We start from the raw sequence: 27,937 nt of genomic DNA, 5'->3' as shown, positions 1-27,937 counted from the left end.
TCTTTTTCTCTGTCTACCCTGCTGTCTTCCTATTTTTCCCATTCTTCCTGTCGCATTTTAATACTCTTCTTTTTACTTTAGGTAGCATTACACTGAGTGACAAGCCTAATGGTTTTCCTGTAACTCAGGAAACCTTTAAAGTTCTGGGCAATATCCATACAACCGAATACAGGTACTCCTCTAGTTACGTAAATTCATGTTGCATAAATTTGGAGATGTGTAAAAATGAATTTCAAAGATAAGAATATTTTTATATTATAACTACGTATTCTACCTACACTCAACCCTCGGCTATCACTCCCAATTGGTCTTGCTATGGCTGCGCTATAGCCGAAACCGTGATAGCCGAATTGAAGAACTTATGGAAATAATTCTAATTGGTGCCATGACCTCAATCTTTACCCCTAAGATACCCATTTTGTACCACATATTAACATACAACAGTCCAAAAATGAGCATGTTTTATGATGTGATCATGATTCTTATAAATACCCCTCACAGTTGATTCACTGATGTTATATTTCTTCCCCACACTTCGCTTCTTAGTCTCTCCATTGTCTATAAGTTTCACATTTCCAGTTTATCTGCATAACTTAGGTTCTTCCTTTATTTCCCTGCCAGGTGCTGCAGCATTATGTTGGGTGATGGTAGTGGGACAGGGAGGGGGTATGTTGGCCATGGTCATACCATATAAAAGGTTATTGTTCTCGCTGTCACTGTTCACGGTCTGAGGGTGCGCACTTGAATGGTTTGGTGGGCAGGAGACTCAGTTGGGCGGCCAATCAGCACTTGGCTGGCGCTGACGTCACACGACCAATCACGGAGTAAAGCTTTTGTTGGCTGTGCGGAGCACCAGAGCCCGGCCTTCTTGAAAATTTCGAGCATTTCTGGTGCACGATAGCGGGCATTTAGTGCATGATAAAGGTATTTGGGTAGTTTTTTATACAGTAATCACTCTAATATCCGGACGCCCAATAACCGAACATCCCCACTACCCGGACCTTATCGTCCTGGGATCAAACATTCCCAAAATGGTCCGAAAATCCAAAAAAATTGGAAAAAAAATCGATTTTTTGCCGTCCGTAATTTGAACTTGCCGTGCGCGCCGCGTGAGAGCATTGTTTTGGTTCGTCATTCCTCCGACGTCCGATAGAGCGCCGCTGCATCCTCCCCACTTCCTGCCTGTCTCTCACCGCGACAAGACTTACGCTGTTCGCCATGGCTGCCCACGTGCTCACTTTTGTGGTGGTGCCGTACTTGCTGCAAGGCCTCCTGCTGCTCTCTGCCCTACTCTTAGTGTGTGTGATGATGGCCCCGCCTCCTGAGAAAAGGAAGAGAGTGGTGTTGACTCTGGAGAAGAAACGGGAGATATTGGAGAAGGTTGATGCGGGTTGGTCTTCCTCACGCATTCTCCGCGAGTTCAACCTGGCCCGGTCGACTTTGTTCGATATCAAGCGTTCCCGAGACAAGCTCATGCAGTACACGGCTGACTTCTCGTCGAGAAGCAAACGCAACGTGGAGAGGAAGGTTATGTTTACCCCCAAGTATGCAGAGATCGACCGCTCCACGTTGATTTGGTATCGACAGCAACGTGCAGCTGGTGTGATGGTACGTGGAACGGAGCTGAAGGCTGCTGCTGAGAAGTTTGCAAGGCTTCACGACGCCCTTGACTTCAAGGCATCCGAGGGTTGGCTCTTCGCGTTCAAGTTACGACATGGCCTTACTAACCGTAAAGCACATGGCGAAGCATTGGACGCTAACGAGGATGGAGTGGACGAGTTTCGGCACAAGGTGAAAGGCTTGATCGACAGGGAGGGCCTCACTCTCGGTCAAGTCTATAACGCTGACGAAACTGGCCTATTCTATCGCTCGGTGCCAACGAACACTCTGGCCGATGAGATGGAGAAGCGTGTACCTGGCCGCAAGCTTTCTAAGGAACGGATATCTGCTTTGTGTTGTGCCATTGCTAACGGCATGCACCGGCTTAAGCCCGTTATTGTTGGCCGTGCAAAGCAGCCTCGGTGCCTTCGTGGGGTGATGGATGTCCTTCCTGTCGTATGGTACCATTCTTTGAAAGCATGGTTCACAGCTGTGATTTTCAAAGACTGGTTTCACCATCACTTCGTCAAGGAGGTCATATATTACACTGGGAATTCCTCGCGACCAGGTAAAGGCTGTCCTTCTCCTCGACAATGCACCTGCCCACCCGTGCGACAAGGACTTGGTTGCTGAAAATGGCCGTATTAGGTGCATGTTTCTGCCACCTAATACGACTGCTCTCATTCAACCAATGGACCAAGGAGTGATCGTGGCAACAAAGCGCCTGTACCGTCGGAAGTTCCTGGACGAGGTGATGGTTGTTCTCGAGGACGAGGACGAGCGCAGGGAAGGACGTGACACTCGAGGCAAGCGGACTTTGGAAAACCTTCGCCGCTACAACATCAAGTCTGCGCTGTACAACTGGGCTAGTGCATGGAAGGAAGTCCTTGTGAAAACTCTTGAAAATGGTTGGTCTCGTCTGCTTCTCGGAACAGATGTGGAGTACGATTTCCTAGGGTTTGACGTGGATGACTTCCATGCACGGCTACGTACGCACGGCGACGATGTTGATGTGGACGATGTTCGTGAGTGGTTGGACGACGACGAGGGCGATCCTGGGTATCAGACGTTGTCTGATATCGAGATCGCGTCTTCGGTTGCTGGTGTCAGTCCCGAACTTGAAGATTCCAACGACGAAGGCGATGATGATGCAGACTCCGCTCAGCAGGACACTACTCCAGCCATCCCCCAAGCTGAGCGCACTCCGGGAACATCTAGAGTTCGTCCTAGACTACCTGGAACACCCGGACTGCGACAGGGAGATGGGGCCCTTGGGACTCGTGGAGGAAGTGCGTGCTTTCCGGCAGCGCATCATCAATCGCCAGAATCCTCGGTCCTTGCGTCAATCAACGATTGACAGTTTTTTCAGGCCCGTGACCCCCTCTGTGCCAAGCCCTGGTTCCACTCCGTTGCCTCCCCAAGACAGGCCCTCATGCTCCGAGCCACAGCCCAGCACATCAGCTACAGTGGAGTCATCGCTCGACGCGAGTTTGCGGCTGTGTTCAGAGTCTTCTGTAGTCGGTATGCCATCACCACGACCCACCGATGCACCCCTTGGACGCCTGCCAGTGATACTCTCGGGCTCTGACAGTGAATAAACAGCAAGAACTTCTCCACTAGACCACACGGGAATTTTGAGTGTTGTGCAGTGAAAAAAACGGTGTGTTGTGTTAAGGTTTTCAAGTTGGGAGAAAAGACTAAGTAGAAAAGAAATTTAACGTAACTAACCTTCTTTGTTTTGGCTTTGGAAAATTAAAAAAACTGGGGAAAAGTTAATGTGCAACACTTAAATTAAACTGGAACATTATTTGGACTAAAGTGAACACTGTGAAAAGAACGGACTTCTGTGTGTTAGTGACTAAGTTCAGTGCAAGACTTCAGGAAGAGTGTAGTGCAAGTGCTTCAGGAAATCGTTCTTACTGTCAGAGTCCGAGAGGAGGCGGTTATTCATCGAGGTGGCCAGGGACTTGCTGTAAGTAGCCAGAATGTTTCATGTTGTACAATTTTCCATACTATATTTACCAGAATGTTTCATATTGTATTTTTTCCCATACTATACTTACCAGAAAGTGTCATACTGTACTTCTCTCCATACTAAACTTACCTCATGCATGTGCAGTAGGAATGTGTTTTTCAGAGTTCGGTTAGGTTCGGTTAGGTTAGGTTCGGTTAGAGTCCATAAGTACCAGAATGTTTATTAATGTATGAACATACTTCTAAACCCACATTTTATGTTTCTATTGCATTTATTTCAGTCATTTATGTGCCTTATTGGTGTGATTTGGGTGTTAAATAGGTGCTATGCATGTCCGGATGGAGTTGTATAGGTGTTTCTCTGAGTTAGGGTCCGTAAGTACAAGTCCATAAGCTGGGGCCCAATATCTGGACGAAACCAATATCCGAACCTACCGATGACTCTATTGATCCGGATATTGGAGGGGTTACTGTATAGGCGTGATAGTGAGATACGCTATAGCGGAACCCGTGATAGTCGAGGGTTGAGTGTATTTAAAACGCACGCCAAGACCTACTTCATTAGTCAGGCACCAGATGGCATCTTGCTCTTCCTGCCTTTAGTTTATTTTGCCAGTACACGTACGATTATTGTTATAGTAGGAGGTACACAATTGTGTTTTTCATTATTTTGACCCTCAGCATATCTCAAAAATGGAAAAATAGTGTTGGTGGTGAGAGCAGTAGCAAAAATGACACACTATAATGATGGAAACAAGAGTGGACATCATTATGAGAGTGGAGAGAGGAGAGAGAAAGCAATGTAGCATGTATGCTTGGTCTGACGGACTTACATAAAAGTTCGACTTACGTAAGAGCTGCAGGAACCAAATAATTACATAGGTTGAGGAGTACTTGTAATGAGGTGATGTGGAACCAGCTATGGTATTCCAGTTAACTGGGTGGAGAGATACAAATGTTGAATCCATCTGAGAACCAAACCTCCACACTTTTCCCTGTACTCGTTATTGCGATGCGCTGTCTGCTGCAAGGGAACATCAGTTAATTGCATGGGATGACCTTGCAGGGGTGGTTGCTAGTATGTGGTTGATGGTTCTGCTCAGCCAGACATACTGGGGTTGCTTAACAACAGCAACAATGACTATGATTTGCAGTGATGTTCTGTTGTGCACATGCTGCAGAGTCAGGTTGATCAAAGTCTGTAAAGCCAAAATATATTTGTTAGTGATTACCTGTATAAAGACAAATACAAGATGGTTCTCCAAGTCCATTTTTTTTAGTGTGTGTGAAACTGGAAGTTTCATTACTATCGGTTATAACCCACCTAAGTGGCATTTCATTTATCATTCAGCATATCCATGCTGAAGTTTAGTGTTCCATAGTGATGATTCAGGTGAATAAATCCAGCAGTAAAAAAATGATTTTTTTTTTTTTTTCCATGGGAAAAGAATTTCATATTTGAAAATTATGAAATTAGCCTTTTGGCTGAAGTGAGTCCAGCTTGAGCTAGCTTGGGTTACTTTAGGCTGCTATGGCTCATTTTCAAGGTAACAGTGAGCCTGGAAGCTTAACCTATATACTGTATATACTGTGGATATATATATATATATATATATATATATATATATATATACAGTAATCACTCCAATATCCGGAGTAATAGAGCCATCGGTAGGTTCGGTTATTGGTTTCGTCCGGATATTGGGCCTCAGCTTATGGATGTGTACTTATGGACCCTAACTCAGAGAAACACCTATACAACTCCCTCTGGACATGCATAGCACTTATTTAACACCCAAATCACATCAATAAGGCACATAAATGACTGAAATAAATGCAAAAGAAACATAAAATGAGGGTTTAGAAGTATGTTCATACATTACTAAACATTCTGGTACTTATGGACCCTAACCTAGCCTAACTCTGAAAAACACATTCCTACTGCACATGCATGAGGTAAGTATAGTATGGAAAAAAGTACAGTATGAAACATTCTGGTAAGTATAGTATGGAAAAAAGTACAGTATGAAACATTCTGGCTAATTACAGCAAGTCCCTGGCCACCTCGATGAATAACCGCCTCCTCTCGAACTCTGAGAGTAAGAACAATTTTCCGAAGCACTTGCAGTACACTCTTCCTGAAGTCTTGCACTGAACTAAGTCAATAACACACAGAAGTCCGTTCTCTTCACAGTGTTCACTTTAGTCCAAATAATGTTCCAGTTTAATTTAGTGTTGCACATTAACTTTTCCCCAGTTTTTTTAATTTTCCAAAGCCAAAACAAAGAAGGTTAGTTACATTAAATTTTGTTTCCACTGAGTCTTTTCTCTCATTTCGAAAACCTTAACACAACACACCGTTTTTTTCACTGCACAACACTCAAAATTCCCGTGTGGTCTAGTGGAGAAGTTCTTGCTGTTTATTCACTGTCAGAGTCCGAGAGTATCACTGGCAGGCGACCAAGGGGTGCATCGCTGGGTCCTGGTGATGGCATACCGACTGCAGAAGACTCTGACGAAAGCCTCAAACTCACGTTGAGCGGTGACTCCACTGTAGCTGATGTGCAGGGCTGTGGCTCGGAGCATGAGGGCCTGTCTTGGGGAGGCAACGGAATGGAGCCAGGGCTTGGCACAGCGGGGGTCACGGGCCTGAAAAAACTGTCAATCATTGATTGACGCAAGGACCGACGATTCTGGCGATTGATGATGCGCTGCCTGAAAGCACGCACTTCCTCCACGAGTCCCAAGGGCCCCATCTCCCTGTCGCAGTCCGGGTGTTCCAGGTAGTCTAGGACGAACTCTAGATGTTCCCGGAGTGCGCTCAGCTTGGGGATGGCTGGAGTAGTTTCCTGCTGAGAGGAGTCCGCATCATCGTCGCCTTCGTCGTCTGAATCTTCAAGTTCGGGACTGACACCAGCAACCGAAGACGCTATCTCGATATCAGACAACGTCTGATACTCAGGATCGCCCTCGTCGTCGTCCAACCACTCACGTACATCGTCCACATCAACAACGTCGCCGTGCGTACGTAGCCGTGCATGGAAGTCATCCACGTCAAAGCCCAGAAAATCGTACTCCACATCTGTTCCGAGAAGCAGACGAGACCAACCATTTTCAAGAGTTTTCACAGGGACTTCCTTCCATGCACTAGCCCAGTTGTACAGTGCAGACTTGATGTTGTAGCGGCGAAGGTTTTCCAAAGTCCTCTTGCCTCGAGTGTCACGTCCTTCCCTGCGCTCGTCCTCGTCCTCGAGAACAACCATCACCTCGTCCAGGAACTTCCGACGGTACAGGCGCTTTGTTGCCACGATCACTCCTTGGTCCATGGGTTGAATGAGAGCAGTCGTATTAGGTGGTAGAAACATGCACCTAATACGGCCATTCTCAGCAACCAAGTCCTTGTCGCACAGGTGGGCAGGTGCATTGTCGAGCAGAAGGAGAGCCTTTACCTGGTCGCGAGGGATTCCCAGTGTCATCATCTGGTACTGGATGACCTCCTTGACGAAGTGATGGTGAAACCAGTCTTTGAAAATCACAGCTGTGAACCATGCTTTCAAAGAATGATACCATACAACAGGAAGGACATCCATCACCCCACGAAGGCACCGAGGCTGCTTTGCACGGCCAACAACAACGGGCTTAAGCCGGTGCATGCCGTTAGCACTGGCACAACACAAAGCAGATATCCGTTCCTTAGAAAGCTTGCGGCCAGGTACACGCTTCTCCGTCTCCTCGACTAGAGTGTTCGTTGGCAGCGAGCGATAGAATAGGCCAGTTTCGTCAGTGTTATAGACTTGACCGAGAGTGAGGCCCTCCCTGTCGATCAAGCCTTTCACCTTGTGCCGAAACTCGTCAACTCCATCCTCATTAGCGTCCAATGCTTCGCCATGTGCTTTACGGTTAGTAAGGCCATGTCGCAACTTGAACGCGAAGAGCCAACCCTCGGATGCCTTGAAGTCTAGGGCGTCGTGAAGCCTTGCAAACTTCTCAGCAGCAGCTTTCAGCTCCGTTCCACGTACCATCACACCAGCTGCACGTTGCTGTTGGTACCAAATCAACGTGGATCGGTCGATTTCTGCAAACTTGGGGGTAAACATAACCTTCCTTTCCACTTTGCGTTTGCTTCTCGACGAGAAGTCAGCCGTGTACTGCATGAGTTTGTCTCGGGAACGTTTGATATCGAACAAGGTCGACCGGGCCAGGTTATACTCGCGGAGAATGGGGGAAGAAGACCAACCCGCATCAACTTTCTCCAATATCTCCCTCTTCTTTTCCAGAGTCAACACCACTCTCTTCCTTTTCTCAGGTGGCGGGGCCATCATCACACACACTAAGAGGAGGGCCAAGAGCAGCAGGAGGCCTTGCAGCAAGTACGGCACCACCACAAAAGCGAGCACAAGGGCAGCCATTGCGAAGAGCGTAGGTCCAGTCGCGGTGAGAGACAGGCAGGAAGTGGGGAGGATGCAGCAGCGCTCTATCGGACGTCGGAGGAGTGACGAACCAAAACAATGCTTTCCCGCGGCGCGCGCGGCAAGTTCAAATTACGGACGGCAAAAAATCGATTTTTTTTTTTTTTTTTTTGGGTTTTCGGACCATTTTGGGAATGTTGGATCCCAGGACGATAAGGTCCGGGTAGTGGGGATGTTCGGTTATTGGGTGTCCGGATATTAGAGTGATTACTGTATATATATATATATACACAGTAGAAGTCCGAATTTTCGGCATCTATGGGACCAGGCAAGTGCCAAAATATCAAAATTGCCAAATTATCGAAAACCCTACCCTCTCAGTACCTTATATGTTTCGGTGAACACAATCATCATTACTCATATCATTACAAATGTGTTTGGAGAGAGTACTGTATACTGTTTGATTCTGTACAATACTGTAATGAATACAGTACTATACATGAATATGAAAAATAAGAAATTAGTGAACATACTGTATATAAATGTAATGGTACAGTAGGCCTACAAGTTCACATGCACTTACCTAAACTTATAGTAGGTTCCTTATTTACATATGTACAATAGAAGGGGTTGATTGGAGTCTGCTACTGCTGGAAGAAGTCCCCAGCAGTAGAGGGTCCTGCAACAGGCTCTAAGGACTCTTCTTCCTGTTGCTGCGGCAGTAGAGCTTGAGGTTCAGAGACTGCTGTTGGTGATGGAGAGGAGGGAGCAGAGGAGCTTACGTTAAACTCATCCATAATCTGTTTCCTACTCATGCCAGCCTCTAATTTTTTCAACAGCTCAATTTTCCGAGCAATAGTCAACATCTTATGTGTACGCTTCTTGCTAACACCAGTTAACTTTCCACACGTGGAGGCCATTTTCAAAGCACGCAGAAGATGTTTATACTGTTCACAACACACTGCTGGTCCACTCAGGTGTTACAAAGCTCCTGTCTGATGTTACGGTGCTTACAGCACACTCGAATAGTAATTTCAGAGGTATTTCAGTACGAAGTTCACAAAGCACACAGAAGAATCAAGAGAAGTCGGCAGCAGCACGGCAACAACTCGGAAGAATGGCGAAACAGATTCTCTTTCCCATGCTAGACTCACTACATGTTTGTCCTCTCTTTATGCTATAGGAGAAAGAGCTAGCCTCTGAGCTTCATGGCAGTGGTAGACTCGTTCCATCACTTTCACTATCTCACTCACTAAGGCGGGTAAAGGCGGGTAGCTAGCTGGCGAGCCTCATGGAGAATTTCAAGACTGACGAAAAAAATCGGAGAATGTGCCGAACGATCGGAGATTTTCGTAAATGGGACTATTTCTCAAAACTGCTGAAATGTCAGATTTGCCGGGGAATTGGATGCCGAAATATTGGACTTTTACTGTATATATATATATATATATATATATATATATATACAGATATATATATACAGATATATATATATATATATATATATATATAATACTGTATATATATATATATATATATATATATACACAGTAAATCCTTGTAGTTCAAAGCATTTTAATTTGACGCCTTGTTTTTCGCGCAAGAAAAAAGTTTCCGAGTTGTTTCACATTTCGCTAGTTTCCCTGCATTTCGACCCTACCAGCCGTCAGCTGACACTCAGCAGACGATGCATACTGATGCTCAGTCTAGGCACTGTCCATTTTTCTATGCAACAGTTTTCTATGATCTTTATACAGCAGGTCCAGCAGGGCAGTAGACAGACGTGAGTTTTTTATGAGGGACTTTCAGGTGTCGTCTACTACCTAGCTGGTAAGCCCTATTTCGGTCCAGACCTAGAAAAGTAACGTAACTATTGTGACTATTCTATATATCTGGATAAACTTACAAGAGTTAGCAACATTATAGACCATTAAAGTAACTAAAAAACTCGTTGATAAAAAATATCATGCCCATGAATGAATACCTTTGACTGGCTATTATGCATATGTGTACATTGGGCTTCCATCCAGCAATCCCTTACACACAGTCATTTTGTTGTGTTACTGATGAGTTCAGTGCAATTGGCTTTCATATCTACATTCGTATCGTCTTTTTGAGTAAGAATAGTGCTTTCTTGATGCTTGTCATTGCCTCAGTTTTCTGAAAAATAATATTTGCCAAATACCGCCACTTGACATCTGTTTCCATACGCCAAAGGCGACTGTCCCCATGGCGGGATAAAACATAGCTCACTATTCGCTAGCTCTCGGTGAAGGCGGATTTGTGTACGGTTTATTTACTAGACCATTATGGCGATTAACCAAGGTTTTGAAGTCCAATATTTGCATGATTCGTATGATGTACCTTGATTTATACAACGAAGATACGAAAAAGACAATTACAAGTTAGCTTAGTGCTGCTACATGAGCGTGATTACTTCCTTCACTATGAGGACGTAAATCACTTTATTCTTTATTCCGACGATTTTGTTCAGCTCAGGAGAGACTGAACTGGATGATACAGCTTCATAAACCCCTTTCAGTGTATTCTAAACGGTAAAATCATTTGGCAGCAAGAATGAAACTGTATATCATCGGACTGAAAAAGTGAGGCTCCTGACATCAATCTTTCAGAGGCTCAGAGGCTTACCTGATCATCATTTGGTACATGTTTCATAATTTATTTTACCATCCCTTCCAAAAATTGAAGGAACATAAATGATTCTAAATGGCACTGGAGACTTGGTACGACTTCTGTTTATATTACACATGCCACCGGAAGGCAATTTATTCCTCTCTGATTTTCTTGGGAGTATGCACTTACAGGTTAACAGGTAACTATGAATAAGAAATGTTGAAACTGTAGCAACTGCAAAATAATTGTGTGGTCACAGTGGTAAGAGTTTATGAAAAATGAAATGGATAAGAAAACACTTTTATCACAGAAAACTACATTCAACATTTATTAGGTAACAGCATGTAGTGCTGCTCTTAGGTGTCTGTCCTTTCCTTTCCTCCTTCTTTCTTTCTTTCCCTCCTCTTCTGTCGTTCTTTACTTCATTTCCTCCTCTTCCTTTTGTCTACGGGTGACAACACTCCCTCTTCTCTCTATCTTTCCTTCATTCTTTCCTCTTCCTTCTGTCTATGGGTGACTTTACACTGAGTGAAAAGCCAAATGGTTTCCTGTACACCTTAGGTAGCAGCACATTAAGAACTTGACCCTTCGCCAACCACATTCTTCTTCTCCAACCATGTTTAGCCTTCGTCTGTTTCTGTGAACACTCTCGGTGGCCTTTTCTCAAATCCGGGACTGTCCCTCTGGTGCACATGCATGAGTGTATTGGAGAAATGTTAAGAGGTAAAATTTACAAACTAATAAATTACAGGTAAGACAATGACTGTCTTGTCGAAAATCGGTGTCAAGAATGAATAATGATCGGGACTTCATATGTGTATGGAATAAGCTACAATATCCAACATTCAAAATAGCATTTATCCAAAGAGAATTTGTGAAGTGCTAACATTTAAGAAGCGAGTCTACTATCGTAAGTGGTAGGTGGGGGTGCTTACCATCCACTCACTCGATGTATTGCTGCTCTCGGGTGTCTGCCCTTTCCTCTCTTCCATCTTTCTTTCCTTCCATCCTCTTCTGTCTTTCTGTCCTTCATTCTTTCCTTGTCCTTCTGCCTATGGGTGACTTTACACTCCCTCTTCTGTCTTTCTTTCCTTCATTCTTTCCTTTTCCTTCTGCCTGTGGGTGACTCTACACTGAATGATAAGCCAAATGGTTTCCTGTACACCAGGAAACCATTTACTACACTGGGTGGTAACCATATAACCAAATTTTGGCACCTGGTGGTTTAGTGGGTAATTATTGCGCTCCTGTCAGATTGAACCAATGAAGGTTTTTATCCAAGGGATGGTTGGGGTTGATTGTCCATGTAATGCCACCCAGGGATGAGTGAGGCTGGTTACTCTCATCTTAAATATCGAGACCAACTGCCTAGCCCTGGGCTCCTACGCTCCTCTTGGGGCAATGTAGGATTGGATGATGGATGGATGGATGTCTGCCATCGTAACCCATGAAATAACACAAATTAAAAAGATCATTCATATTGGTTATGAGTTCTCTAGGTAGTATTTTATTATTTTCAGTGATATATCCATCCATCCATCCATCATCCAATCCTACATTGCCCCATGAGGAGTGTAGGAGCCTGGGGCTAGGCAGTTGGTCCTGACATTTAAGATGAGAGTGACCAACCTCACTCATCCCTGAGTGGCATTACGTGAGCAATAAACCCCAACCATCCCTTGGATATAAACCTTCACCGGCTCAATCCGATTGGAGCACAATAATTACCCACTAAACCACCAGGCACCAAAATTTGGTTACATGGTTACCACCCAGCATAGTAAATAGTTTCCTGGACAGGAAACCATTTGGCTTGTCACTCAGTGTAGAGTCACCCATAGGCAGAAGAAAGAAGAAAGAATGAAGGAATGAAAGACAGAAGAGGGAGTGTAAAGTCACCCGTAGGCAGAAGGACGTGGAAAGAATGAAGGAAAGAAAGAAGAAGATGGAAGGAAAGAAGGATGGAGGAGAGGACAGGGCAGACACCCGAGAGCAGCACTACATTGAGTGAGTGGATGGTGAGCTCCCCCACCTACCACAATCAATGATATATGCCATTACTATATCTCACAGTTCGACAAGGGAGTAAAAATAATCCACAAATATTACATGCATGGTAACTGGGAAAGAGCTGCTGTAGGACCGAATTAGGTAGATGACGATGCGCTGAAAGTTCCCCATTGATTATGATCGTAACATGATTTTCAGCCGTGTTATGAATACATGGCAGGTCCAGCTGGGAAGTAGACACACGTGAGTTTGTTATTGTTTATGATCGTAACATACGATCTTCAGCCGTGTCGTGAATACACAGGAGGTCCAGCTGGGCAGTAGACACACATGAGTTTATTATTGTTTGTGATTGTAACGTACGATCTTCAGCTGTGTCGTGCAACTATTTCTTAACAAAGAATCATTACATGTTTCTTGTATCACTGTTTATTTTTGTTCTGATGGACAAATACCTGAAATGGATGTAAAATAAAGCTTATCGATATTTAATTAAGGAAAGAATAATGACCGTCCCAATACAGAGATGGTAGACTCAATTCACCAATTTTTTATTCTATTTGACTATATTACAGCCTATCTTCCTTGTAGCAGTGAGTAAAATAATGCTGTTATAATTTCTCCCTTCCTTTTAGTGACAAAGAGGGCACATAAAATGACCGAGGTTTAGTTGACCTACTTTGATGTCAAAAATTAAATAATCTGGTGAAAAGTAGCAGCTCTTCTTTGGTTAGTGACATCGGGACCTAGCTCATCTACTTTCAACACACCTTCACTTGCCACTCAAGCCAATCTTCACTTTATTTCTAGGAAGGATTTTTGGTGTTGCAGCTTTTTATAACAGTTTTGATGTCTTTTCAGCCACATGTTTATTGTGTTATGCTGTTTTAGCACTAGCAAATACTCTTAATTTTGGGTATGGCCTGTTTGGTGTTTTAGTACCTTCTGACAGGGTAAGTATATGTCCTTTCGGAATGCTCCTCTATTTTTCCCATTGATTCTTAACTTCACACTTCTACATTTCACAGTTTACGAGGTTTTGGCGAAACATCCAAGCAGTGAAAAACAAGCATGTACTGTACAGTACCCTCGCGTCCAACACGGTAATGTTGTCATGCATGGGTCCCATGTTGGACGAAAAACGTGTTGGACAAACAACAGAGCTTATGGGGAAAAATGAATTATGTCAGCAACCCTAGGAAACGTCACCCTAAATACCAACCATATACCTATACGTACATATATTGGTACTACTGTATTTACAATAAATGGTACTGTACTATGAATGATAACTAACCTTTTAGGATAGTGTTGGTGGGCTTGCTGGGAATGGAAAGTGATATCCGAGGCTGTAGGTAGTCCTACTGGGTCCCTGGGGGATGGCTGCTGGCATCACTAGCAGATAATGCTGCTGCTCCTCCTCAACCTCCTTCAGAAATCCTTTGAAATTCCTCTCCCCTTTCTTCTGCCTATCAATGAATTCTAGCTTGGTGGCCTGAGGGAGGTGCTGCTGCTTCTTTGGGTTCGCAGAAGGCATCCTAGGGATCGTGAGCAGGGTAAAATGCAGTAGCAAGGGCAGAAAATGCAGCAAGAAAAAAGCACCGTCCAATGCGAATTAGCGACCGAGTGGCGCTGTGGCGGGAGAAATTTAAACAAAACATCACGGGAGAGCAGAAGCGTTTTTCATTGGGCGACATCACAATCACGTCACGATAGTGGGCAGGGGAGGCTACTTGATCGGAAGTTTTGATTGGCTCTCAGCGTCACGGGAACGTCCAATATGACCGTGTTGGACCGGGGGTGATCGTGCTAGAGGCAAACTCTGCTGATTTCGCCCACTTCTCGGAGCTCCGTCAGTGTTCTGCTTATGCACTTTTTTTTATTTATTTTTATTTATTTTTTTTTTTTTATGTGTCCAACTCTGGGCATAGGCTTCACAGCCTGCTATCAAGGCCCAGCAGTCCTCCTACATACCATACATCTCTACATGTCACCACTGACATGTAGTACTGAAATCGTATTAAATCGTACTAATTTTTTGTTCCCCATGCTGGACGCGAATCGTGCTGGACAAACGCATGTTGGACGCGAGGGTACTGTATATATATATATATATATATTCAGTAATCACTCTAATATCCGGACGCCCAATAACCGAACATCCCCACTACCCGGACCTTATCGTCCTGGGATCAAACATTCCCAAAATGGTCCGAAAATCCAAAAAAATTGGGAAAAAAATCGATTTTTTGCCGTCCGTAATTTGAACTTGCCACGCGCGCCGCGTGAGAGCATTGTTTTGGTTCGTCATTCCTCCGACGTCCGATAGAGCACCGCTGCATCCTCCCCACTTCCCGCCTGTCTCTCACCGCGACAAGACTTGCGTTGTTCGCCATGGCTGCCCACGTGCTCGCTTTTGTGGTGGTGCCGTACTTGCTGCAAGGCCTCCTGCTGCTCTCTGCCCTACTCTTAGTGTGTGTGATGATGGCCCCGCCTCCTGAGAAAAGGAGGAGAGTGGTGTTGACTCTGGAGAAGAAACGGGAGATATTGGAGAAGGTTGATGCGGGTTGGTCTTCCTCACGCATTCTCCGCGAGTTCAACCTGGCCCGGTCGACTTTGTTCGATATCAAGCGTTCCCGAGACAAGCTCATGCAGTACACGGCTGACTTCTCGTCGAGAAGCAAACGCAACGTGGAGAGGAAGGTTATGTTTACCCCCAAGTATGCAGAGATCGACCGCTCCACGTTGATTTGGTATCGACAGCAACGTGCAGCTGGTGTGATGGTACGTGGAACGGAGCTGAAGGCTGCTGCTGAGAAGTTTGCAAGGCTTCATGACGCCCTTGACTTCAAGGCATCCGAGGGTTGGCTCTTCGCGTTCAAGTTACGACATGGCCTTACTAACCGTAAAGCACATGGCGAAGCATTGGACGCTAACGAGGATGGAGTGGACGAGTTTCGGCACAAGGTGAAAGGCTTGATCGACAGGGAGGGCCTCACTCTCGGTCAAGTCTATAACACTGACAAAACTGGCCTATTCTATCGCTCGGTGCCAACGAACACTCTGGCCGATGAGACGGAGAAGCGTGTACCTGGCCGCAAGCTTTCTAAGGAACGGATATCTGCTTTGTGTTGTGCCAATGCTAACGGCATGCACCCTTAAGCCCGTTATTGTTGGCCGTGCAAAGCAGCTTCGGTGCCTTCGTGGGGTGATGGATGTCCTTCCTGTCGTATGGTACCATTCTTTGAAAGCATGGTTCACAGCTGTGATTTTCAAAGACTGGTTTCACCATCACTTCGTCAAGGAGGTCATACATTACCAGACGAAGACACTGGGAATTCCTCGCGACCAGGTAAAGGCTGTCCTTCTCCTCGACAATGCACCTGCCCACCCGTGCGACAAGGACTTGGTTGCTGAAAATTGCCGTATTAGGTGCATGTTTCTACCACCTAATAGGACTGCTCTCATTCAACCCATGGACCAAGGAGTGATCGTGGCAACAAAGCGCCTGTACCATTGGAAGTTCCTGGACGAGGTGATGGTTGTTCTCGAGGACGAGGACGAGCGCAGGGAAGGACGTGACACTCGAGGCAAGCGGACTTTGGAAAACCTTCGCCGCTACAACATCAAGTCTGCGCTGTACAACTGGGCTAGTGCATGGAAGGAAGTCCCTGTGAAAACTCTTGAAAATGGTTGGTCTCGTCTGCTTCTCGGAACAGATGTGGAGTACGATTTCCTAGGGTTTGACGTGGATGACTTCCATGCACGGCTACGTACGCACGGCGACGATGTTGATGTGGACGATGTTCGTGAGTGGTTGGACGACGACGAGGGCGATCCTGGGTATCAGACGTTGTCTGATATCGAGATCGCGTCTTTGGTTGCTGGTGTCAGTCCCGAACTTGAAGATTCCGACGACGAAGGCGATGATGATGCAGACTCCGCTCAGCAGGACACTACTCCAGCCATCCCCAAGCTGAGCGCACTCCGGGAACATCTAGAGTTCGTCCTAGACTACCTGGAACACCCGGACTGCGACAGGGAGATGGGGCCCTTGGGACTCGTGGAGGAAGTGCGTGCTTTCCGGCAGCGCATCATCAATCGCCAGAATCGTCGGTCCTTGCGTCAGTCAATGATTGACAGTTTTTTCAGGCCCGTGACCCCCGCTGTGCCAAGCCCTGGTTCCACTCCGTTGCCTCCCCAAGACAGGCCCTCATGCTCCGAGCCACAGCCCAGCACATCAGCTACAGTGGAGTCACCGCTCGACGTAAATTTGCGGCTGTCTTCAGAGTCTTCTGTAGTCGGTACGCCATCACCACGACCCACCGATGCACCCCTTGGACGCCTGCCAGTGATACTCTCGGGCTCTGACAGTGAATAAACAGCAAGAACTTCTCCACTAGACCACACGGGAATTTTGAGTGTTGTGCAGTGAAAAAAACGGTGTGTTGTGTTAAGGTTTTCAAGTTGGGAGAAAAGACTAAGTAGAAAAGAAATTTAACGTAACTAACCTTCTTTGTTTTGGCTTTGGAAAATTAAAAAAACTGGGGAAAAGTTAATGTGCAACACTTAAATTAAACTGGAACATTATTTGGACTAAAGTGAACACTGTGAAAAGAACGGACTTCTGTGTGTTAGTGACTAAGTTCAGTGCAAGACTTCAGGAAGAGTGTAGTGCAAGTGCTTCAGGAAATCGTTCTTACTGTCAGAGTCCGAGAGGAGGCGGTTATTCATCGAGGTGGCCAGGGACTTGCTGTAAGTAGCCAGAATGTTTCATGTTGTACTATTTTCCATACTATATTTACCAGAATGTTTCATATTGTATTTTTTCTCATACTGTACTTACCAGAAAGTGTCATACTGTACTTCTTTCCATACTAAACTTACCTCATGCATGTGCAGTAGGAATGTGTTTTTCAGAGTTCAGTTAGGTTCGGTTAGGTTAGGTTCGGTTAGAGTCCATAAGTACCAGAATGTTTATTAATGTATGAACATACTTCTAAACCCACATTTTATGTTTCTATTGCATTTATTTCAGTCATTTATGTGCCTTATTGGTGTGATTTGGGTGTTAAATAGGTGCTATGCATGTCCGGATGGAGTTGTATAGGTGTTTCTCTGAGTTAGGGTCCGTAAGTACAAGTCCATAAGCTGGGGCCCAATATCCGGACGAAACCAATATCCGAACCTACCGATGGCTCTATTGATCCGGATATTGGAGGGGTTACTGTATATATATATATATATATATATATGCATACAGTCATCGTCAAAATTATCGAGCTCCTACCGCCGGGCGCGCAATACTTATGGCCAAAAAAGAATCACCCATTTCAGGGGGTAAAAATTGAGCCATAAGTTTGTGGCGCTAGTATGACGTCACGATACCCTAAGGCCTTCCGACGCGCTGGTTGGTTCCCGCCTCAGTCGCCCACGGGCTGCCTGAGAGAGAGGAACTCCGCCGCGTCTCCCTCTCAAATTGCGCCATTTTTTACCGAGTGTCCCGCACTGATTTGGCCATCACCACTTTATTATGGCACCTACCCGTGAACTATCGAGTGAAATCATATCCCAGATCATTCCTCTAAAGGAGGCAGGCCACCAGACAAAGGAAATTAGTGAATTGGTTGGTGTGGCACGATCGACAGTGAGTCGTTGGTGTGCGCGGTTTCGGTTGGAAAACAGTGGTGAAGTTCCCACAAAGAAACCGCGGTCTGGTAGGCCTAGGAAAACTTCCCCAAGGTCTGTTAATGTTTTAAAATGTGCAGTGGAGTTTAATCCTCGTGTGAGTGCAAGGAAAATAAAGGAGAGCAACCCGGAAGTGTTTGGTGAGGTGTCTGTGAGAACAGTGTCTCGTAGGGTCCATGAACTTGGTTACAAAAGTCACAGGCCTGTGAGAAAGCCTCTTCTCACCAAGAGCCAGAGAATTCGTAGGCTTGCCTTTGCTAATAAATATCTAAACTGGGGTGAGGAGCAATGGTTGTCAGTGTTCTGGTCTGATGAGGCAACATTTAGTGTTACCTGTAACAGAGGAGCATGTGTGTATCGACGCAAAGGTAGTGACCCACTTGACCCACGGTAAGTAGAAAGCACAGTTAAACATCCTGATTCACTCATGATATGGGCTTGTTTCTCTGGTCAAGCGAAGCTTGTTGTGCTTCCCAAGAATGTCAGAGTGAATCAGGATGTTTACGTGGAGCTTCTGTGTGATCATTTACCAGACTCATTCGAGCTAACAGGTGCACGAGTGTTTCAGCAGGATGGTGCACCTGCTCACAAGGCCAAATCGGTCACCAATTGGTTTCATGACTGCGAGGTATCACTCATGAAAGACTGGCCAGGAAATAGCCCAGACCTCAACCCGATTGAAAACCTCTGGTACCTCGTAAAGAAGAGTCTCCAAGGGAAGGACGTGAGCTCTCTGCCTAAGCTGGAAGCCGCCATTCATGACTCCTGGGAGAAAATACCCCTCCAGCACCTCAGGAGCCTCGCCCTTTCACTTCCAAGACGTCTCAGGTCCGTGAAGAAATGTGAAGGCTACCCTACGAAGCACTAAAGGTAAATCTATATATCTATCTATTGCCAGACGCCTCAATCCGGTTTGGGGTGGCCACAAACAAATCGCCTCCAAGTCGCCTTGTCCCCCGCCATTTTACTGCCCTGCTCCCAACTCACATCCCCCTCTCTCATATACCTCTCCACCCCATCCCTCCATCTCATCCTCGGCCTCCCCCTCCCTCTTCCCCTCTCCACCTCACTCACATACACTCTCTTCGTCAGTCTTTCACCCTCCATCCTCTCCACATGGCCAAACCACCTCAGTGTGTTCCTCATAACGCTTCCTGTCACATCCACATCACCACCACAACGCTCCTTTATATCCTCATTTATATCCTAGAGGGATTACTGTAAATAAAATGCATTATTTATATGTTTTTTCAATGTTGAAAGGTTTGTTTCTTAGGAGGGATGCAGGGCGCTCGATACTTCTGACGAGCACTGCATATATATATATATATATATATATATATATACCTGTATACAGTAATCCCTCTAATATCCGACGTAATAGAGCCAAAGGCATGTCTGGATAGTGATCCTGTCCAGATATTGGGCCCCAGCCTCCTGGACTTGTACTTACGGACCCTAACTCTGAAAAACACCTATACAACTCCCTCTGGACATGGATTGCATTTATTTAAGACCCAAATCACACCAATAAGGGACATAAAAGACTGAAATAAATGCAAAAGAACCATAAAATGAGGTTTTAGAGGTGAGTTTATACAATATTAAACATTCTGGGTACTTACAAGTCCCTGGCTCCTGGACTGGTTTGAACCGTCAGTTTGCAGTCCACAGTTAATCATCTGCACTCTAAATTCTAATTTCTTAACACTGCACAACAGTGTAAATTCCCATGTGTTCTAGTGGTGAGGTATTGCAGATTATTCACTGTTTATTCACAAAAAACAAGCACTTGTGGCTTGCACTGCTATAAGCATCTGCTCTCGATCGGAGTTTGGCTGTGACTGTTGATGATGGCGGGGTAACAGAGTTGCCAGATCACAACGACCACATTACCAGTCTCCTCAACTTTCATTACCAAATTTAACTTTTCGTTACCAAATTCATAAAACTAGCATTTATTCTTCACTCATTATATATACAAGTGGAAATACAGTACATGTAATCACTCTCCTTATAATTAACACCATGTTGATTATTTTCACGCTATGTAGGGTAGCAGATTAATCAGAGAGAGCAAACAATCCACCATCTTCATCCTGTGTATCCTCATACATGTGAAAAATCCATTTGGTAATGCATTATTCTGATTCATTACCAAACAAATTTTTCATTACCAAATTGGCCCACACTTGGTAATGAAAAATACCAAATGACAACCCTGACAGGGGAGGGGGGAGGGGGAGGAAGGAAGGGGTGAAGGGACCATGGTGTAACAGCTGATCGGTGCCACGCGGCAGTTTCAAATTACGGGAGGGAAAAAAGTCAGATTTTTTTTCGAATTTTTTGCGGTTTTTGGCCCATTTTGGGAATATTGGATCCCGGGACGAATATGTCGGGTTAGTGGGGATGTTCGTATATTGGGCGTTCAGATACTAGAGGGATTACTGTATATATATATATATATATATATATATATATATATTTATATATATATATATATATTTATATATATATATATATACAGTATATATATATATATATATATATATATATATATATGGAGCCTCTGTGGTACAGTGGTAGAGTGTGTGTTTCATACACGGGTGAGCCAGGGTTCGCACCCCGCCAGGGTAATAAACTTTGGAAGTGTTCACCCGGCCACGTACTGCATTGGCGGACACAATGAGTGCTGTGGTTGAACCAGTGTCGCTTACTATTAAGTATGCTTGCACCCAGTCGGCTTGCGCGGGCCGATTACACTTGGTTCACAGACTACACACATGTCCAAAGCCACTCCAACACTACAATTACACGTACAAGCACTTCACACCCAACATACAATCTCTACCAGACAGCCTAAGCCACTTGGTAGGGATACATTGGTTGTATCGTCCCGACTTCGGTCAGGATTTTTGAAAATTTGGATTTTGGAGCTTATACTCTATGTACAGAATTATAATTTTGGTGTCCTAGCAGTAGCCCACCAGCTTTGTTTAATTTTCCTTTTTAGGGTATTCCTTCAGCACCACTAGGTTATGAAAAATTGGATAACTTTGAAACAGGTTAAGCTGTTTATCTCAGTATTTTGTATAAAAAATAAAAGCTCATGAGATGAGAAAAACTGCATGATTTGCTGATGTTGAGGCAAGAGTGATGATATTTCTTTTTAATCACTAGAGGTATTCTGGCAAGTTCTTTAGCCTTTACTGTAACAAAAAATTTCATATCCATCATTATCCTCATCATCCAGTTTCACATTAAACCAACTTTTGTCCTATTTCTATTAAATTGCATGGAAGTTTTGATTTCTGTGCTCTAGAGATAATGGGAAGCTCACGGCACCGTGTGGTGGCCCTGCAGCATTGACACACATGTCTGTGTGGATGGCCTGAACCATATGAAAGAGTCCAGCACTTTTTTACTGTTTATTCTTGAACTTTATTTCCTATGGTGTGTAATGGACTGAAGTATCCATAAAGAACTTTCTATGAATGATATTATAGGTGTCCAGATGCGAAAATGTGCAATGTGTTTGAGTGAGCGCGCATACTGATGTTATTTTAATTAAGTCTGCCATCCTATGTATAGTAGGCCTGCACAGTACGCGAATGGATGGGCGGTCCTGGTTCCTGTGCACTGTGAATACATAATCTTATGGGAAAAATTACATATGAGCAGTACCACCTCATGCCTTGACATATCTTGACCCCTAGAGACATAATGAAGGGAAAATTTTTCAGACATACACTACAGATATAGCTGCAATAACAAAAATATGGCCAGTCACCTTGACAGCAGTAGACAACAGGCCTGATGGACTTAAATAACAGGGGCTCCAAGGCGTGGCAACACTTACAGTGCCTCACCCCCCACCGCACCCCTTGCTGCACCAACACTTCTGTCCTCAGACTCTTCTTGAGCACCTTTCCCACGAGCCTTTAACTCAGTCACTTCGGCCAAAAACACAACTGACACAATTGATATTGCATCCTCTTCTACCTCTACAGGAACAGGATCAGAAGATGTAGCTGGTTCCTCACTCTCACTTTCTTGAGGCCGCCATGTGTAACTTGTTATGAATGTCTGCCTCCTCCTGTTAAAAATCTTGCCGGTGCCTGTCTGTGTAGAAGCGGAAGGCTTTATCAATACTAACGAGAACGTCCTCCGCTCTTTGGTGGCTGATTTCATGTTCCTTCACTTCTTCTTTAAGCTTATCCACGGCAGCAAGGATCATGCTTATCCTTGACATAGATAGCTCTGTTCTGTCCTCCATCACACTAGGCTTCTCAACTTGACTCTGCCTGGCCTTGGGCTCTGTGGCAGCCTCATCTGTCCATTGGAACACTTCCTGGGGAGGCTGTTCCTCAGTAGCAGTGTGCACCTCTCGCATGTCCACCAACGTAACATCCTCGAAACCTGGTACAGCTTGTGCTGCTGTCAATATTGCTGCCTCAGCCTTGACCAGTGGTTGAATGGCTGTCTCTTGGTTCATGCATGAGTGAAGCATGAGCAGTCACCACGCATGGTTCACTGTTGCAAGTGTTGTCTTGGCCCAGGCTTGTAGGGCGCATTGAGTGGGGGTGGGGGTCGCGTAGTCAGGGAAAATGGCATTTCTGTGCCACTCCTTGCCTCTGCCTCGCGTATTGTGGGCTAAACTCGTGCAAGCAAGGTTTTTTGGTTATTATTTTTGGTCACTTGCGTATTATGTGATTCGCATACTGTGAACTTGCGAGCCCACTGTACCTGATGTTAAGGCACACTTTGAAATTTTAAGGCAAAACCACTTAATTTATGCCTAATTCTTTTCTGTAAGTTTTTCAGGGATGTCTATAGGCCCACTCTAGTTTTAATAGTTCCAAGATATCTCATTTGTTTGCTCAGCTTAGTGCCTTTTCACTTGTTTTAGCAGTACAATGGTGAATCTTGAGGAAGTCCACTGATGTTACACCCTTTACTTTTTCACAAGCTTTCTGATGATGTGCTAGATCCACTGTAGCAAACATGGTTTTCGAGATAACACAGTTTTGACATTTTTTATTGTTTTTTTCAGCAATAAGTCAGAGAATTTTGAGGTCACATAATTACACCTACCGTATTATGTGTTCTAAAGCTTTCCATCAGAGTGCATAAGTCCACTGTAACGTTAATAGTTTCATTGATACCTTAGCTTTGGTGCTGTGCTGTGCCATCCTACTACATGTTTGATATTGTTCTCACTCACTTGAACATTTATTCAAAGTCTTACAGAATCATGACTCTTTTGACACGGTGAATACTCTTTTTGTGTTGTTGTATTGTATATATATCAGTGTTTTGATACATAAGCCTGTATCTGCTGAATGTTTTTAGTTTTCATCACATATATCTTTTCTTTGCTGCAGCTTCCTCACCTGTGACACCAGGTCTTCCTGATATTCGAGTGGACAACATGAACATTCCTCGAATCAATATTAATGGAGTTGAAGGTGAATCCTCTACCAGTCATATACCTTCCTTTACCCATGAAGAAGATCTCTATAATCCCAATCTGAAGCGTCCTTCACCAGATGAACCGGTAGATAAGGTATCAATCACTGACCTTAGGCAGAAATTGACCAACTCCAGTGTTGGAGGGGCAAGACCAAGATCCAGTAAGCCTGACACACCCCAGACAGGCAAAAAACAAACTGATAAGAAAGTCACCAGTGAAGCACCTCTAGCTAAAAGCTATGAAGGAGAGGAGGATGTAAGTGGAAGTGAGAGTATAACTCCAGGACCAAACTCACCTCTTCTGCAGGACGAGGGGAGTCCAGCCACCCGGCGAGCTGTGCGGCGGTCTCGCTGGTCTGGCAGCCGTGAGGTCAGTGGTGGTGGTGGGTACAAAGCGAGCCTAGATGACTCTCTAACTCAGACTCTAATGGCCAGCTTTGACAATGTGCCAGAGTTGGGTGGCCGTGTCGATATGGACTCCACTTCATGCTCAGTTTGTTCTAGTGAGGATGTATCCAATGCTTCCTGCTTGTCCTCAGGACCTTCCCCAGGGGCCACAACTGCCTCTGGACCCTCCACTTTAAAGGACACCACACAGGTTCACAGCCCCTTACCAGAGTTACCTCCTCCTCCTCCTCCTCCAACTTTTGCTGATAACGATGATGATGAAGATGCCACATTAGCATCCAGTAGTGACTCCTTCACTTTGGATGGGGGACCCCCTGAGGTGCCTTCACTTGACTCATCGCCTGGTAGTGAGGGAATGACTGGTCTGCCTGTTGCTGCTTCACCAAACACTTCATCTGCCACTCCAGTTTCGTCTTCCTCAGCAAAGGATGTAGTTGACAATCTTGTGAATATAGCTGTTTGTTCATCAAAATCTCCTTTTAATTGCATACCTCATTCAGAGACTTCAGAGCCTTCACCTACGTCTGTATCTGCACCAATATCTGTTTCACATTCTTCCTCTTACAGTGAGATAGTTAATTCTGCGAAGTCATTCAGCTCCTTGTGTGAATTTAGGACAGGAGGTATTGTTCCATTTATGCCTCAGTGTCATGATAAGAAACATAAAGATGAACAGCATTCCCAAATGAAAGTTCCACCATTAAAAACTGAGAGTAAGCAAGTGTGCTCTCCAAGGTGTGAGAGTAACCAGCTGTGGTCTCCAAGAAATGTACATGGTCAACAATGGCGTCTTGAGGGTGAAGGGAAGCAAGTGTGGGGCGGCCCAGGTGAACGCAACCAGTCTCACTCGACACCCACCATTGGACTCCAGCTGGGGGACTCTCGGCCTCAGTCCCGACAACAGAGGCCCAAGTGCTACAGCCGCACTCGAAGCAGATCTCGGTCTTCTAAACCCGAGTCCTAGTGAACATGGACAACATAATACTAGGGACCAGGCTAGTTGCAATGTGCTACTTGAAATCATGTGCCATTCATACTAGTAATTGCCAGAAATGTTGATGCTCATATTATTCTTACTTAGTGAATTTGAGCACTACCTAGTGCCAGAAAATACCTTATCAAAAAGTTGCCAAATATGTATAACAGATGTACTGTACTGTATTACAAGTTAACTATGTTTTATATCAGGTTTTGTAATATTTTGTTAGATACTAGTAACAATGAACTGTTTGTTCATTCATCCCAGAGCTTATGTACACCAAATTAGTTAAGTATATTAAGTTCATAAGGGAAGTAATATTGTAAAACTGACATTTCACACTACCATATGATTCATCTGGTAAGGTAACAGGCATCTAACTTTTTTCATGGTTTCCCTTTCAGCCTTACACTAGAGCCATTCATAACTCTGGACTTTATCTTCATACTGTGTATCTTTTTTTTAGCATAAATGTACTCTGTTTAGTGTAACAGTGACTCAAGCACATAAGCAAACATGTTACTATTATAGTTGTATATAGGAAGGAAAGTTTTTAATGATGTTTTATAGTTGTAATGTAATGCAGAGCTGTGATTAGTAATACAAATGTTCTCAACAAGTAATAATATTGTAGCTTTATGAATGATGCACAGAGTACATAATTAGAGAAAATGCGTATTCCAGTCACGGAGAGGAAAACCACTGGAAGCATTGTTATGTCCCCAGCACAAAGTTATGGCAAGAATTTGACACAGAGACAAAAATTTTATCACATTCCATCAGAATGCATTGGAATATTCATTATATTAGAGATAAAAGACTGTTATAGGGTAATGAATTATATATAATGGTGATATATTGTTCAAGCTTGCTTGCCATATGATGTGATTTCAGAGTGTAAGATTGTTAGTGTTATTTATAATTGTTTCATTCATTCATTCATTGCCAGACGCCATGTATCCCAGACGGGGTGGCCAAGGGCTTAGAGTTAATTGTTTTACAGGGAGGGGCACTAATCCTCCACCAACCCCACTTGACGTAGGGATGCCAACAGCATCTGGTGTTCCCAGGCGGTCACCCATCCAAGTACTAACCAGACCCAACGTTGCTTAACTTCGCTGATCGAACGGGAAGCGGTGTACTCAACGTGGTATAGCCGTTGGCATAACTTAAAAAAAAAAAAAAAAATTTCATGTTAATGAATTGGTAAAAAGAATACTATGATTTGTTACCAAAAGGTGCACCTATTGATACTGAAAATGTATTGAAAAAGCATTCAAATAATGATCAGAAAATGTGACAAAGTAAATACACAACTGAAGTAATGGGAGAAAGCTTTTGGGACCTTGAGAAAGTTATAATTTAATAAATGTTTCTCATGCCATACACTGTACTGTATATAGAAATGTCTCAGGTAATGATCCAGTTTATCACTCTTTGTTATGGTATTCAGCTGAAAGAGCTAAGTGAGCCAAATTACCATTCTCTTGAGAAGCAGCATTCGATTGCTTCAAAACATATATGGTCTCTGAAGAGTTTGAATGAAATCGCTTTGTGCTGTATGGTATAGAGTAAGATGTTCTTTGGAGCTTGACTTATGTACATGTGAAACACATGGATTGTCTGAATTAAACTTATGCTATTTGTGTAAGGAGTTATAGAAAAGCCATGAAATGTCACCTTTTAACATTAGGATCAAAGCTAGATAAAGGTAGTGTATTTTGTAGTAGGTAGACTTAAGGAAGTAAGTCTTCTTATGAGTCCATTGGGTATTGTAGATTCTTCCAGGTTTGATCTGCCACTGGGCAGGGTTCCTCTTTCCTCTGTCTTCTGGACAGGAATCAAGACTAAAGAAATGTTGACAATCATGTAATGAAAAATGTGCTGTCATAGGGAGTACAGTACTGATGTACATCTTGTCTGCACAATACTGCAATATGCAAATTGTTTGGCTATGATATGAGTTGTTTCTTGTTAACAATATCATACCACATCATTTCTTTACTTCTGTACCATACAAGGCATGATAATACTCTGCATTTCTTCCTTAACTTCAATTTAACATACTGGTATGTAGCTACAGCTTTAGAGCTTCAGACACAGTTTTCTCTTGTTCTTAGAGTTGTAAATCTTTAGTTTGTGGTATTCTGCTACTCTGAAATCTTATGGATTTGTCATCCTGTCAGAAATTATTGAAATTATCCGAAAGTTGTTGTCTGTAAGAGCTCATTTTCATGTTTTAGCCTGTCATGTATCATCTTTTTGTAGATCTTGTTTCATTTAGTTATACATTATCATGTGTAACTTCATATTACTATAATTTTAGTAACTAGTATGATAATGGTTGTGGATGAAGTACTGGAACAGGTTATATAAGCTTGTATGATTAATGTTTAGAAATAGCTTTAGCTCTGCTGCTTTTATATAAGTTGCTTCAATACCACTGGGCAGGAAAGAGGTGAACAGTTTTAATGTAGTTAACCTGCTCTTATGTGTACTATTGTGTACCATGGATAATACAGGAGGAAGATGTACTTTGAAATATGAAATAGTTGTCCAAAATACCAAAGTGTCTGGAGATCTTCAGGACAGTTTTGTGAAGTGTGTAGCAAAGAATATTTCAGAGTTTGTAATGGTGAAATTATACCCAGGGATGCATATACACTTATAAATAATCATACAGAATGAAGTAAAATTACATTTCATAATCACTACTGGAATACACCAGTGGGTCCCGAGATTCTGCTTGTTCCATCTGTTCCAC

General features: G+C 44.0%; 1 protein-coding gene and 1 non-coding gene across 2 annotated transcripts in view; one reads left to right on the top strand and one right to left on the bottom strand.

Annotated features, from left to right (window-relative positions):
* The window catches only part of LOC145400804 (voltage-dependent T-type calcium channel subunit alpha-1G-like), a 470,580-nt gene extending 445,422 nt beyond the window's left edge, over positions 1 to 25,158 (top strand). The window contains exon 38 of the mRNA XM_080273240.1: positions 23,699 to 25,158. Within this exon, the coding sequence (XP_080129366.1) occupies positions 23,699 to 25,158 (1,460 nt within the window). The remainder of the gene's footprint in view (positions 1 to 23,698) is intronic.
* A 1,060-nt stretch (positions 25,159 to 26,218) lies between these two features.
* On the bottom strand, positions 26,219 to 26,337 carry LOC145400909 (5S ribosomal RNA). Its single transcript, XR_013897530.1, has one exon. It is a non-coding gene; the product is annotated as a 5S ribosomal RNA (ribosomal RNA).
* Between the last annotated feature and the right edge of the window lie 1,600 nt (positions 26,338 to 27,937).

Source organism: Coenobita brevimanus, chromosome 53 (assembly GCF_032717465.1).
Source record: "Coenobita brevimanus isolate Jiangsu-jjx chromosome 53, ASM3271746v2, whole genome shotgun sequence".
In the NCBI taxonomy this organism is placed as follows: Eukaryota; Metazoa; Arthropoda; class Malacostraca; order Decapoda; family Coenobitidae; genus Coenobita; species Coenobita brevimanus.
The sequence above is the reverse complement of the archived record's forward strand: the minus strand, read 5'-3'. Positions and strand labels throughout refer to the sequence as shown.